Source organism: Passer domesticus, chromosome 27, assembly GCF_036417665.1.
Source record: "Passer domesticus isolate bPasDom1 chromosome 27, bPasDom1.hap1, whole genome shotgun sequence".
NCBI lineage: Eukaryota > Metazoa > Chordata > Aves > Passeriformes > Passeridae > Passer > Passer domesticus.
In genome coordinates this window covers 4,427,462-4,442,444 of record NC_087500.1, presented here as the reverse complement: position 1 = coordinate 4,442,444, position 14,983 = coordinate 4,427,462, and the positions used below count along the sequence as shown (strand labels likewise).

Sequence of the window (14,983 nt, the reverse complement as noted above, 5' to 3'; positions counted from 1 at the left end):
AAAATGCCGATAAATAATCATTTCATGTCCTACATGGTGAAATCACTAAATGAACAGGCAAACCAAACAAATCCGGGGATTCCCAATCCAAACCGGGATTTTCTCTGGGTTTGTTCCGGCCGAGCAGAAATCCGGGCTCGGGAGCGGGGGAGGCCCCGGGGCTCTCCCGGCCCCGAAATTCCCGATTTTCCTGGTCCTGGGAGCTCCATTCATTCCAGGGAAGGGGAGTTCCATGGCCCGGATTTTCCGTTGCTTTTCTGGTTTTAATTTTATAGTTTACATTTAATACTTCCTATTTTGTGCTTTATAATTCCTAGTTTGTATTTTAAAATTGAAATTGAATTTTTTTATATTTTACATTTTACATTTTGCATTTTGTATTTTCATTTTTATGTCTTATTTTTTTGCTTTTTATATTTTAAATTTTACATTTTAACTTTTTTATATTTTTAATATATTTTAGTTTTTGTATTTTATGTTTTATAATTTATTTTTAAATTTTTTTTCTATTTTATTTTATTTTATTTTATTTTATTTTATTTTATTTTATTTTATTTTATTTTATTTTATATTTTATTTTATACTTTATATCTTTTATATGTTATACTTTACCCTTCTTTTTACATTTTATATTTTATTTTTTATATTTTACATTTTATAGTTTCTATTTTTAATTTTTTTTCTATATTTTATTGTCATTTTTACCCTTTCTATTTTCTATTTTATATTCCCTATTTTACCTCCGTTCCATCCATCCGCACCCACCCCTGCCGGCAGATTCGGGAATTTTTCCATGGAAAACCGCGGGAAAAACAGAGAAACTGCGGGGGAAAAAAAACAATCCCAGAAATCCCAGAAATCCCCGAAATCCCGAAATCCCGAAATCCCGAAATCCCGGAACTCCCGGAACTCCCAGGGCTCCTTTCCCCGGAGCTGACCCCAAATCCCGGCGGGAATTCCGGAGATTCCCGGGCTCGTTCCCTCTGGAATCCGCGGAATTCCCGAGTTTAAAACGATCCCAAAAAACCGAAGAAAAAACCCCAAAGCAGTGTCAGGACATCCGGGATGGGGGAGCCTGGATTTGGGGGAAAATGGGAATTCCCAGCTCCAAATCCCGCTGATCCCGCTGGCTCCATCCTTTATTCCCCGGTTTTTTAAATTCCCTTTTCCAAGCTGCAAATGAAGGAAAATCCCGGTTTTATGGGGGGAAAAGGGAATTGGGGATCCCTGAAAAGGCTGGAATTCCCGGGAATCGCCCCAAATAAATGTGGGATTTCATGGAAACCGCGGGAATTCATCCCAAGGACTCCCGGGCTGAGCGGAGTTCAGGGATCGGGGCAAGGATGGGATTCCGGCCCTTTTCCTGCTTTTCCTGCTTTTCCTGCTTCCCGGTGGGTTTGGGATTCTGGGAGGGGGCTGGGAATGGGATCCTGGGGTTCCCTGCTCCAGGAATGGGGGAAAGGCGATCCAGTGATCCCAGGGAAAAGGGGAACCCGCCAGGAACCCCGGCTTGGGGCAGGGGAACCCGACCCCAGTAACCCCAGTTTGGGATCCGAGCAGGGAACCCAATCCCATTAATCCCAGTTTGGGATCCGAGCAGGGAACCCAATCCCATTAATCCCAGTTTGGGATCCGAGCGGGGAACCCAATCCCAGTAATCCCAGTTTGGGATCCGAGCGGGGAACCCAATCCCAGTAATCCCAGTTTGGGATCAGAGCGGGGAACCCAATCCCAGTAATCCCAGTTTGGGATCCGAGCAGGGAACACATTCCCAGTAACCCCAGTTTGGGATCAGAGCGGGGAACCCAATCCCAGTAACCCCAGTTTGGGATCCGAGCAGGGAACACATTCCCAGTAATCCCAGTTTGGGATCAGAGCGGGGAACCCAATCCCAGTAACCCCAGTTTGGGATCCGAGCAGGGAACACATTCCCAGTAACCCCAGTTTGGGATCAGAGCGGGGAACCCAATCCCAGTAACCCCAGTTTGGGATCGGAGCGGGGAACACATTCCCAGTAACCCCAGTTTGGGATCAGAGCGGGGAACCCAATCCCAGTAACCCCAGTTTGGGATCCGAGCAGGGAACACATTCCCAGTAACCCCAGTTTGGGATCCGAGCAGGGAACACATTCCCAGTAATCCCAGTTCCAGAGACCAGTGGGGAACACATTCCCAGTGCCCCAATCCCAGTTCTCCCAATTCCCCCAATCCCAGTTCTCCCAGTTCTCCCAGTCCAGGCCCCTCTCCCAGCTCCCATGGGTTCCCCCCCCAGGGTCCCTCCCCCTTCTCCCACATCCCCAAAATTCCCAATCCCAAGAGAAAACCCCCGAAACTCCCAATCCCAGGGAAAATCCCCAAATTCCCAGTCCCAGGGGATTTGGGATCACCAAACAATCGGGATCAGGATTCCTGCTGGAAAGGGAAGCGGCTGGGATTGGGATTGGGATTGGGATTGGGATTGGGATTGGGTCGAAAATCTGGGAAGAAAAGGGGCGGTTCTGCCAGTTCCTATAAAATTGTGACGTGTCCGTGTCCCCTTTCCCAATCCCCATGCCCGGCTTGTCCCCAAATCCCCTTTCCCTGCCCCAAATCCAGGGAATTTTAGGGAACAACCACGGTGACTTTTGGAGGGGGAAGCGACCCCGGGCTTTGGCCTGGAAAGTGATTTTTGGTGGGATTTTGGATGGGATTTTTAATGGGATTTTGGATGGGATTTTGGATGGGATTTTTGATGGGATTTTGGATGGGATTTTTGGTGGGATTTTTTAAATGGGATTTTAAACCTGATTTTTAAATCGGATTTTGGATCTGAGTTTTGATCGGACTTTGGATCCGGTTTTATTCCGGATCCATCCCGGGAACAGCACTTGCTGTTCCCCCATCCACACCCCGCTCCCTTCTCCGGGGATTTGGGATTTGGGTTGGGGATGGACGGAATTATCCCAAACCCTCCCGCAGCTCCGACCTCCTCCGGCCGCTCCCCTCCATCAGGCGCGACTTTAAAGCCGAAAATAATCGGCCTCAGAGCAAATTTCGGAGCAGGAGCGTGCGATAAACCAAATAAAAATCACTGCCGCTTTTTTATTTCATTTCATTTCATTTTCCCCCCTTTTTTCCCCCCGCTGGGATAGGCGGGGAAGGTTCATTTTTTTCCTCTCTCCCTCACAACTCTGCCATTAACTCGAGCCGGGAAGTTTTTCCCCGTGAAAAACGGCCAATTTTGGTGTTGTTCTCCCCGCTCGGCAGCGGCGTTATTAAAATGCTAATTTAAGAGCGGAAAAGAAAAAAAAAAAGGAAAAAAAAAAAAAAGAAAAAAAAAAAAACGGAGCTAAATATCTGGCGGTGCCGCAGCCTAATTGCAGCCCATAATGAGCTCTGGAAATGCGAGTGCCCCCGACACACGGAGAGCATCAACAGCCGCCGACACCTCATTAGCGCCCGCCTTCATTAATTCTGCCGACCCCGCGCTGACCCCGCCGGGGGCCGGGGGCGCAGGTGGAGCCCGAGCGGCCCCGGGGATGCGGCGGGCCCGGCTCCGGTTGCCGCGGCAACGCGGGGGATGCGCCGCGGCCCCGGCGCTTCCCGGGGGTCCCCGGGCAGCGCGGCACGGCCCCGAGCTCGGCGCGGCGCCCGGAGGGGCGGCAGCGCCCGTCCCGGAGGGGGTCACCCCGTTCCGGAGGGTGTCACCCCGTTCCGGAGGGTGTCACCCCATTACGGAGGGTGTCACCCCCATTCCGGAGGGTGTCACCCCCATTCCGGAGGGTGTCACCCCCGTTCCGGAGGGTTTCACCCCGATTCCGGAGGGTGTCACCCCATTCCGGAGGGTGTCACCCCATTCCGGAGGGTGTCACCCCAATTTCTGCACATTTCCCCCCAGTTCCGTCATATTTCCCCCCCAATTCCTGCATCCCTGAACCTCCAAATTCCCAAGTTCCTCGCCGCTCCTCCTGAGGATGTGAGAGCCCCGATTCTGGAGTATTCCACCCCAATCCTGGCACATTTCCTCCCAGTTCTGGCACATTTTCCCCCCATTCTGGGCCACTCCCCCTAATTCTGGCACATTTCTCCCCAGTTCCTGCACATTTCCCCCCAATCCCAGCACCCCTGAACCTCCAAATCCCACGGATCCGGCACATCCCCCCAGTCCCTGCTCATCCCTGCACCCCCAGATCCTCCTGAGCCCCAAACCTTTCAGGATCCCGAGCATCCCCCTAATTCCTGCGCCCCTGAACCCCCAAACCCAACATTCCTGCACCCCCAAACCCTCCCAGGAACTTCCCTCTTTATTTTCATTTTATTTTTGCCCTCCTCCTTTCTTCCCCCACCCTGCCCTGCCAATCCCAGGAACTCAGGACCCCAAGTCCCCGGGAATTCCTCCCAAACCCCACCCCGTGCCCTCCTGCTGCCCTCCCCACACCCCCGGATCCTCCTGAACGCCAAAAATTCCAGGATCCTGAACATTCCCCACAATCCCAATATCCCTGAACCCCCAAACCCTCCCTGCACCCCCAGATCCTTCCCGACCCCAAAAATTCCAGGATCCTGAGCATCCCCCCAATCCCTGCACCCCTGAACCTCCAAATTCAACATTCCTGCACCCCCGGATCCTTCCCGACCCCAAAAACTCCAGGATCCTGAGCATCCCCCAATCCCCGCACCCCTGAACCTCCAAACCCTGGAGCCTCAGGATTTCCTGCCCCCCCAAACCCTCCCACCAACTTCCTCCAGATTTTCATTTCGATTTCTTTTTTCCGCGCCTCCCCCCCAGCGCGGTCCCAGGAACTCGGGACCCCAAATCCCTGGGAATCCCTGCCGAAGCCCACCCCGCGCCCTCCCCGTGCCCTCGCCGTGCCCCCCGTTCCGCCGTGCACTCCAGATGAACCGGCGCGGTGGCGGCAATGGCCCTTGAAGCGCGCCGGGGAGGTGATTTAGGAGAATATTAAAGGCGATGCGGAGCTGCGGCGGCGCCTCTCTCGGGGCGAGCGGCAGGAGCGCGCGGCACAGATGGGCCCGGCAGATGAAACATTTCCCTCACATCGTCCCCCAGCCGCGCTCGCCGCCTCGGGCTCGGCGCCGCGCTCAGCCGTGGAATAAAGATCAGCCCGGCGCTCCCGAGGCCTTGGCCGGGGATTCGGGGATGGAGTTGGGAGCTGGAGTCACCCCGGTGTCACCCCGGTGTCACCCCGGGGTCCCTCGGGCAGGGTGGGGTGCTGGCAGGGCTGTGGTTGGGTGTTTTTGTGGGGAATCATTAATTAGATAAATCCTGGATCTTTGGGACGTGTGGATTCTGATGGGATGGGGTGGGACATGGAGACCCCAATGGGATGGGACATGGAGACCCCAAGGGATGGGACATGGAGACCCCAATGGGATGGGACATGGAGATCCCAACGGGATGGGACATGGAGACCCCAAGGGATGGGACATGGAGACCCCAATGGGAGGGGACACGGAGACCCCAATGGGATGGGACATGGAGACCCCAAGGGATGGGACATGGAGATCCCAACGGGATGGGACATGGAGATCCCAACGGGATGGGACATGGAGACCCCAATGGGATGGGACATGGAGATCCCACTGGGATGGGACATGGAGATCCCACTGGGATGGGACATGGAGACCCCAATGGGATGGGACATGGAGATCCCACTGGGATGGGACATGGAGACCCCACTGGGATGGGACATGGAGATCCCAGTGTGATGCGACACGTCCTGGTGGGGTGGGACACGTGAATCCTGTTGGGATTGGATGCAGAGACCCCAATGGGATGGGACATGGAGATCTCATTGGGACAGGACAGGTCCTGGTGTGGTGGAACATGGAAACCCCAATGGGATGGGACAGATCCCACTAGGATGGGACTCCTGACCCATGTTGGGATCTGCTGGATCCTGTTGGGATGGGTCATGGAGACCCCAATGGGATGGGATGGATCCTGGTGGGATGGATCCTGGTGGGATGGATCCTGGTGGGAGGGGATGGATCCTGGTGGGATGGCACACGCGGATCCTGCTGGGATCAGACAGACCCTGGTGGGATGGGATTCCCAGTCTGGTGATTCCTGGGACGGTGAGGACAGACTTGGGGTGACCCCAAATCCATTCCCAGCTTTGAAAGGGAGTCAGATTCCCAATTTCCCAATTCCTGGGAATGGGAAAGACGCCGCTGCGCTTCCCAGCTGCTCCCAGTGCTCCCAGTGCCCCCCACACCACTCCCGGGATCCCTTTTCCCACCCATCCTCTCCTTTCCAACCCTTCCCATAAAATCCCCCAAAATTCCCATAAAATCCCCCAAAATCCCCTCCCTGCCCAGCGCAGCAGAGCCCTCATTAAGCCCTAATTAACCAAATTCCAACAAAACCCCATCCTCCTCTTCCTCCTCCTCCTCCTCCTCCCGCTCCCCACACCCCGCAATTCCAGCGGGCTGGGAAGGAGCGGAGCAGAGTTCAGGCAGCTCCGCCGTGCCAGGGCTCGGTGGTAATGATTTAATAAAAATTAGCATAATTAACGAACATCTGCACGCGGCGGCGCGGGGCAATTTGGCAGCGCGAGCCGAGGACGAGCGCGATTGCCGCGAGTTTTTAATGCGCTTTTAATTCTTCCGGCGCCGCGCGGGGGGAAAATTGCAGCTGGGCTGGAGAGTCTGGGGCTCCTTCCGTCCTCGGGTGCCGGGAAATCCCGAAATCCCGGGATTTAGGCCCGGCCTAACCCGAGGTCCGGCAGAGAAGGAGTTGGATTGTTTTAAAATCGGGGTTGGGATTGCGGAACGGCCCAGCCTGCGGGGTTCTAGGGGTAAATTCAGATTTTAGGGATAAATTCGGGTTTTAGGGATAAATTTGGGATTTTTTCCATCTCCTCGGATGCTGGAAAATCCCAGGATTTAGCCTGAGGTTTATCCCGAGATCCGGCAGAGAAGGAGTTGGATTGTTTTAAAATCGGGATTGGGATTGCGGAACGGCCCAGCCTGCGGGGTTTTAGGGGTAAATTTTTATTTTAGGGATAAATTTGGGGGTTTTTTCCATCTCCTCGGATGCTGGAAAATCCCAGGATTTTGCCTGAGGTTTATCCCGAGATTCAGCAGAGAAGGAATTGGTTGAAAACTGGTTAAAATTTATTTTAAATTGGTTAAACTGGTTTAAAATTGGGATTGTTTGAAAATTGGGATTGTCTTAAAGTTAGCGTTGTGGAGTGGCCGAGACACAGCTCAGCCTACGGGGTTTGAGGGATAAATTCAGATTTTAGGAATAAATTTGGGGTTTTTCCCCTCCTGGCACAAACCCCAAACTGTGACCCAGGGGATTTGGGGTATTTCTGTGGGATTTGGAGGGTTTTTTTCAGGATTTGGGGTATTTTTTGAAGTATTTGGGGTATTTCTGTGGGATTTGGAGTTTTTTTGCAGGATTTGGGGTATTTCTGTGGGATTTGGGGGATTCTGTGGGATTTGGGGTCGTAGCTCTGAAGGAAGGGCCTGACCCCAGTCCCGGTGCCACAGGAGTACCCCGGGTACGGCTGGTGGGTCGGGGAGCTCGGCCGGGAAATCGGGATCGTGCCGAGGGAATTCCTGGCGCCCGCCTTCGAGCTGGAGCAGTGACGGGCCAGGGACAGGTGAGGGGTTGGGGCTTGGGATTCGGGGTCTGGGGTCAGGTTTGGGGTGCAGAGTTTGCAGTTTGGGGTTTGGGATTTGGTGTCAGGTTTGGGTTTGGGTTTTGGGTTTGGAGTTTTGGGTGCAGGGTTTGGGGTTTGAGATTTGGGGTGTGGGGTTGGGGGTTTGGGAGTTTGGGATCAGGTTTTGGGTTTGGAGTTGGGAGTTTGGGGTTTGGGATCAGGTTTTGGGTTTGGGGTTTGGGTTTGGAGTTTTGGGTGCAGGGTTTGGGGTCAGGTTTGGGGTTTGAAATATGGGGTGTGGGGTTGGGGGTTTGGGGTCATGTTTGGGGGCTGGGGTTGGGAGTTTGGGGTTTGGGTTTTGGATTTGGGGTGTGTGGTTTGGAGTTGGGGGTTTGGGATCAGGTTTTGGGTTTGGGGTGTGGGGTTTGGGTTTTGGGTTTGGAGTTTTGGGTGCAGGGTTTGGGATCAGGTTTTGGGTTTGGGGTTTGGGTTTTGGGTTTGGAGTTCTGGGTGCAGGGTTTGGGGTCAGGTTTTGGGTTTGGGGTTTGGGTTTTGGGTTTGGAGTTCTGGGTGCAGGGTTTGGGGTCAGGTTTGGGGCGTGGGATTGGGGGTTTGGACTCTGGGATGCGGGATTTGGGCTGCGGGGTTTCGGATTTGGGATTTGGGGTCCCGGATCCATCCCTGGGTGTCTGTGGTGTCCTTGTCTCCACCCCCCATTTTCCCTGGAGCAGGCGGGACCGGGAATGGCAGCGCAGGGACAACGCCAGCCCACAGCATTCCCTGGATCCCAAATCCCACAAATCCCACAGATCCCATGGGATTCCCACAGCAGAGCCACGTGCGGAGGACCCAGCGCCGGCCTTGAGTGGATTTATCCCAAAAATCCCCCCTGGAGCCATTCCGTGGGGAAACTGAGGCACGCACCCTGCTTTTCCCAAAAATCCCCTGGAGATCTCCTGCTCTCGTTATCCTGCTTTTCCTGGGTCAATCCCAAATGCCCTGGAGATCCCAAATCCAGGTGTTCTCCTATCCCAAATCCAGCTGTTCCCCAATCCCAAACCCAGCTGTTTTCCCTCAATAAATCCCTTTTTCCTCTCCGAGTTTGGCCGCTCTGGGAATGATCGGGAATGATCGGGAATGGCTCCTTTGCTGTGAGGGTGAATCCAGTGCACCCTTCTCCTGCTTTTCCTGGTTTTTCCTGCTTTTCCCATTTTTTCCTGCTTTTCCTGTCTCCCTCCCCTCCCGCACTCGCTGCAGGGCCGCTGGATGGTGGCAGGGCCCCAGTCCCTCTGGAATTCCCAAACTGGGCTCCGATCCCTCTGGAATTCGGCTCCAATTCCTCTGGAGTGGATCCCTGGGTTCGGATCACATCCCTGGATTTGATCAGATCCCTGGATTGGGATCAGATCCCTGGATTGGGATCAGATCCCTGGATTTGGGTCAGATCCCTGGATTCAGATCAGATCCCTGGATTTGATCAGATCCCTGGATTTGATCAGATCCCTGGATTCCGACCAGATCCCTGGATTTGATCAGATCCCTGGATTCCGATTGGATCCCGGGCCCATCCGTGCCGCGGCAGCGACGCGCTCATGAATATTAATGCTTATGAATATTCATGAGGGGATCGGCCAATCACAGCCGCACTCGGGGCCCTGCACTCCTCCTGCCATTCCGAGGGATTCCCAACATTCCCGGGCCTTCCCTGGAGCCAATTCCCAAATTCCCCAAATCCCGAAATTCCCGGCGCTTCTCCCACCCCCGAGCCCGGCAGAACCCGGAAAATCTCCTGCACTTCCGTTTGAATTTTATTCATTTATTTTAATTTTTAACCATTTTTATTTCCTGCCCACACCAAGTGCTGAGGGAGGGGAAGACACCAAAACCACCCGAGCTGCTCCTGCTTCCCAAAAATTCCCCGGGAACAGCCCCGGGGGGAAGGGGACACAAATTCCAGCCCCATCCCTCCCTTGTCCCGGCGGGAAGCTCCGACTGTCCCAGTTTGGGAATTCCAGAGGGAGTGGAGCAGGAGCAGAGTGAGGAAAACACCGCTGGGAATATCGGGAATGTGCTGGGAGGGAGCTCAGCCACGGCTGGGCCGCATTCCCAGTGCTCCCAGTGCTCCCAGTGCAGCCATCCCAGTGGCTCCACGCTGATCCCTCTCCCAGCGAGGGCTGCGGGGCCTGGGGGTGTCCAGAGGGGTCACTCCGTGTCCAGCTGGGAATTCCAGGATCTCCAGAGGGGTCACTCCGTGTCCAGCTGGGAATTCCGGGCTCTCCAGAGGGGTCACTCCATGTCCAGCTGGGAATTCCGGGAATTCCAGGCTCTCCTTGGGGGTCACTGGGTGTCTGGGCTCTCCAGAGGGGTCACTCCGTGTCCAGCTGGGAATTCCGGGCTCTCCAGAGGGGTCACTCCGTGTCCAGCTGGGAATTCCGGGCTCTCCAGAGGGGTCACTCCGTGTCCAGCTGGGAATTCCGGGCTCTCCAGAGGGGTCACTCCGTGTCCAGCTGGGAATTCCGGGCTCTCCAGAGGGGTCACTCTGTGTCCAGCTGGGAATTCCGGGCTCTCCAGAGGGGTCACTCCGTGTCCAGCTGGGAATTCCGGGCTCTCCAGAGGGGTCACTCCGTGTCCGGCCGGGCGCTCCGGGCTCTCCGGCCGCGCCTCGTCCATGCCAAAGTCACCCCAGTAGGGGAAGCTCTCCAGGCAGCCCTGGGCGCTCCCCAGGCTGGCACAGTTGGGAAATGGAGCAGGAAAAGGGAATTATCCAGGGAATGTCGGGATTTCCTGGGCACAGCCCGGCCCGGGCAGCTCCATCCCAGCTGGAAAAGGGGGATGGTCCCATCCCAGGGACACTCCAGGCCCTGCCTGGGCTCCTCTGCCCCGGGATGCACAGGGAGGAGCTGGGAGTGCCCTGGGAATGCCCTGGGATGCACAGGGAGGAGCTGGGAGTGCCCTGGGATGCACAGGGAGTGCCCTGGGATGCACAGGGAGGAGCTGGGATGCACAGGGAGGAGCTGGGATGCACAGGGAGGAGCTGGGAGTGCCCTAGGAATGCCCTGGGATGCACAGGGAGGAGCTGGGATGCACAGGGAATGCCCTGGGATGCACAGGGAGGAGCTGGGAGAGCTCTGGGATGCACAGGGAGGAGCTGGGAATGCCCTGGGATGCACAGGGAGGAGCTGGGAGTGCCCTGGGATGCACAGGGAGGAGCTGGGAGTGCCCTGGGATGCACAGGGAGGAGCTGGGAGTGCCCTGGGAATGCCCTGGGATGCACAGGGAGGTCCCGGGGCTGTCCCAGGACCCACACCGGGGTCCCGGGGCTGTCCCGGGCTGCTCCCCCTGTCCCGAGTCCATTTCCCAGGCTCCCAGCAGGAGCAGGTCCCTCCCCTGGCCCCTGCCCTACCTGGCTGCGGGCAGCGCCACGCCGTCCCCGCGCTGTCCCCAGGCCAGCCCCGCGCTGTCCCCGCGCTGTCCCCAGGCGCGGCCGGCCATGGCGTAGTGCAGGATGGCCTCGGTGACCGAGTGCGGGCCCCGGCCCTGCACGCACGCCTCGATGGCGGGCACGGGCAGCTGGCTCTGCAGGAACAGGTGCAGGCGGCTGTCGGACAGCAGCACGGCGCTCTGCACCACCCTGGGGACAGGGACACGCGCACGTCAGCCTGCTGGCACTGCCACCCCTGCTGGCACTGCCACCCCTGCTGGCACTGCCACCCGCAGGGACAGGCCACCCCGCAGGGACAGGCCACCCCTGCTGGCAGCTTGTCCCCTCCCACCCCGGGCACACAGGCAGGAAGGACAGCAGGGACACCGGGGGGACACGAGGGACAGCAGGGACACCGGGGGGGACACGAGGGACAGCAGGGACACCGGGGGGACACGAGGGACAGCAGGGACACCGGGGGGACACGAGGGACAGCAGGGACGGTCACCAGGGCCACCCGGCCCTGCCTGCTGCCACCTCCTGGCCACCCCTGGGCGGTGCACCCTCCTCTCAGCCCTTCCCAAACCACAAATATCCCAAACCCCAAACGTCCCAAACCCCAAACGTCCCAAATGTCCCAAACCCCAAACATCCCAAATGTCTCAAACCCCAAATGTCCCAAACCCCAAACGTCCCAAACCCCAAACCCCAAACACCCCAAACCCCAAACACCCCAAACCCCAAACACCCCAAATGTCCCAAACCCCAAACATCCCAAACGTCCCAAACCCCAAACGTCCCAAACCCCAAACGTCCCAAACCCCAAACGTCCCAAATGTCCCAAACCCCAAACATCCCAAACGTCCCAAACCCCAAACGTCCCAAACCCCAAACACCCCAAATGTCTCAAACCCCAAACATCCCAAAACTGAAACATTCCAAACCCCAAACACCAAACCCCAAACATCCCAAACCCCAAACCCCCCAAGCCCCCCAAAGCCCCCAGCCCCGCTGCACCTCTCCAGGAAGAGCTGCAGCCCCTGGCGGCGCCTCTCGATGAACTCATCCGTGCTTCCCACGAAGAACGCGGATTTTCCCGGCAGCTCCGGCACCGGCCTGGAACAGTGGGGGCAGCTTTGGGGCGGGCCCCGGCGGGACCCCAGACCCCGGCGGGACCCCGGGCCCGGCCGCTGGGGAGCCCCAAGCTCTTACACCAGCCCGGCGTTCCTCTGCAGCTGCCGCCGCAGCCACACGAACTGCCACACGAACTCGCGGTAGCGGCGCCGCACGCACGAGGTCTTGGCGGTGAAGGCCTTGCTGTTGGTCTGGGAAAATGAGCGGGATCCGGGAATGATCCCCGGGAATGATCCCCGGGAATGATCCCCGGGAATGATCCTGGGAATGATCCTGGGAATGATCCTGGGAGGGATCCCCAGGAATGATCCCTGGGAATGATCCCTGGGAATGACCCTGGGAGGGAACCCTGGGAATTGAGGGCTGAAGGATCCAGGATGGGAATGATCCCCGGGGCTGATCTCTAGGAATGATCCACGCAATTGAGGGCTGGATCTGAGGATCCAGGAGGGGAATTATCCCTGGGAATTATCCGTGGGATCAAGGGGCTGGATCTCAGTCACTGAGAGATCCAGGATGGGAATTCTCCATGGGAATTATCCGTGGGATCAAGGGGCTGGATCTGGCCTGGACAGAGGATCCAGGATGGGAATGCTCCACGGGAGTGAGGATCAGGATCTCAGTCCCTGCGGGATCCCCTCGATGCTGGAACCGGGAGCCAGCCCAGGATGAGATCCCGAGGATTCCCCTCCGTGGACTGGGATATCCCTGCTCCAGAGCCTCTCCCGGGGCCCACCCCGATCCCATCCCGATCCCACCCCGATCCCAGCTCTCCCCCCGTGTCCCGCTCCCGGCTCACGTGCAGGAAGATCTTGTAATCCACGTAGGAATTCCAGGAGCCCTCGTTCTGCACGCGCGGATCCTGCACCCGCACCGTGGTCAGCTCCTGCGGAACCCGGGGTCAGGATCAGGGATCCACCTGCCCTGCTTCCCTGGGATTGGGATCAGGGATCCACCTGCCCCGATTCCCTGGGATTGGGATCAGGATCAGGGATCCACCTGCCCTGCTTCCCTGGATTGGGATCAGGGATCCACCTGCCCTGCTTCCCTGGGATTGGGATCAGGATCAGGGATCCACCTGCCCTGCTTCCCTGGGATTGGGATCAGGGATCCACCTGCCCTGCTTCCCTGGATTGGGATCAGGATCAGGGATCCACCTGCCCTGATTCCCTGGGTCGGGATCAGGATCAGGGATCCACCTGCCCTGCTTCCCTGGACTGGGATCAGGGATCCACCCTGCTCCTGCTTTTCCAGCTTCCCAGGAATGGCACAGACACCTCCAGCCATTCCCATCCCCACTTTTCCAGCTGTTCCCATTCCCATCCCTGCTGTTCCAGCCATTCCCATTCCCAGCTGCCCCCGACCCCACGTTCCCCCAGGAGTTATCCATGGAGTTGGGATTCCCGGAACGCGGGAATGAGCCAGGAGTGCTCCTCACTTCCTCTCGGCTCTCCAACATCCTAGAGCCCGAGCCCGGCGGGAAACATCTGGGGAAGGAAAAAAGGCTTTTAGAGAAACCCTTTCCGTGGGTTTTCCGCGGATTCTGCATCCCCCAGAGCTCCGGGAGCCTGCAGCTTTTGGGAATGCTGGGAATCCCGGGAATGTGGGGAAAGCCCCAGTTTAAGGGGCTCTGGGATTCCCAGTTTGGGGTTATTTTCCCCAAATCCGGGATTTTCCAAGGCTCTGCTGCTTCTCACCTGCCCGGGATTGGGGTTCAAGGAGAGAATTCCCAGGAAATTCCTCATTTCCAGGGAAACTCCTGCCAGGGAAAGTGCTCATTGTTATCTCAGGCTCCTTATCTTCTGTCCTGATCCATCCCTGAAAACCTTTCCCAACCCTCTGGAACAGCAGGAATCCTCATTCCCACCCGTGGAAAACCCTCCAGAGCCAGAAAAACCGGAATGAATCCCAGTTATTCCCGATTTTCCCGTGGTGGGAGAATTCCTGAGCATCGTCATAAATCCCGTTTATTCCCTGTTTTCCTTGGACACACCTAAACACTGGAAATGTTTTTTTCCCAGGAATTTTTTTCAGGATCTTTCCAGGGCAGGAAAGGATCCTCATCCCCACTCCCCCTCCCGGGGATGTCCCGCACCACAGCGGCTCCCAAAACCCCGGGAAAAGCCGGAAAAACGGGAGCGAGTCCCGGTTATTCCTTTCCCACGCCCGGAAAGCGCCGCGGGGGGAACTCCCGGGGCTGTTTCGCCTTTGCAGGGAATTAAAGATTCCCGGGCCAGGACCGGGGCCGAGCCCGGGCCGAGGGCGAGCCCCGCGCCCGCCCCGCCGGGACAGGCCCCGCGCCGCGGGGAGGCCCAGCCCGGCCCCGCCGCCTCCCCCCGCGGGTCCCGGTGTCCCCAAAGCCCCGGGGGGAGCCGGGACCCCCCAGATCTGCGCCCTCCCTCAGGGCCCCTCACCTCGCACAGCCCGCGGCCTCTTTAAGCGGCGGCGGCGGCGCGCGGGTTTATAGCGAGGGCGGGGCCGGAACTTCCGGTGCGGGGCATGCTGGGAGTTGTAGTCCGGGCGGCGCTGTGGTCCCGGGGGGAGCCCTGGCCTGGGACAGGGAGGGGCTGGAGCGCCTGAGGGAGCTGGGAATGTTTGTCCCGGAGGAAAAAGGGATCGGGAGGGACCTTCTGAGAGGGGGCGGCCGTGGGGGTCCGGCTCTGCTTCCAGGGTACAGGGACAGGACGATGGGAACGGCCTCAGGCCGGACACCAGCAGGAATACGGGGACACAGCCCTGGCACAGCTGCCCCGCGCGCTGCTGGAGTCCGCTGGCGGTCTGAGAGGGCTTTTCCAGCCCCAGCGATTCCAGGATTCCCT

The 14,983-nt window shown here is 57.5% G+C and overlaps 2 protein-coding genes across 4 annotated transcripts in view; one reads left to right on the top strand and one right to left on the bottom strand.

Annotated features, from left to right (window-relative positions):
• Nucleotides 1-8,689, top strand: part of SKAP1 (src kinase associated phosphoprotein 1) — a 62,801-nt gene extending 54,112 nt beyond the window's left edge. The window contains exons 12-13 of the mRNA XM_064399635.1: nt 7,497-7,609; nt 8,341-8,689. Of these exons, the coding sequence (XP_064255705.1) occupies nt 7,497-7,595 (99 nt within the window). The 3' untranslated portion in view covers nt 7,596-7,609; nt 8,341-8,689. The remainder of the gene's footprint in view (nt 1-7,496; nt 7,610-8,340) is intronic.
• A 979-nt stretch (nt 8,690-9,668) lies between these two features.
• SNX11 (sorting nexin 11) lies at nt 9,669-14,671 on the bottom strand. 3 transcript variants are annotated; one of them, XM_064399971.1, is made up of 8 exons: nt 14,579-14,671; nt 13,862-13,923; nt 13,603-13,651; nt 12,964-13,050; nt 12,243-12,355; nt 12,048-12,146; nt 11,013-11,240; nt 9,669-10,343 (listed from the first exon to the last, which is right to left on the bottom strand). In XM_064399971.1, exons 3-8 carry the CDS (start codon nt 13,621-13,623, stop codon nt 9,947-9,949), a joined length of 945 nt encoding a protein of 314 aa, XP_064256041.1. In that variant the 5' UTR covers nt 13,624-13,651; nt 13,862-13,923; nt 14,579-14,671; the 3' UTR covers nt 9,669-9,946. The 3 variants fall into 3 exon arrangements, with proteins under 3 accessions (XP_064256041.1, XP_064256043.1, XP_064256042.1); XM_064399973.1 differs by lacking the exon at nt 14,579-14,671 and having other exon boundaries at nt 11,013-11,058; nt 11,101-11,240; nt 13,862-14,532; XM_064399972.1 differs by lacking the exon at nt 14,579-14,671 and adding an exon at nt 14,158-14,532.
• Nucleotides 14,672-14,983: the final 312 nt, after the last annotated feature.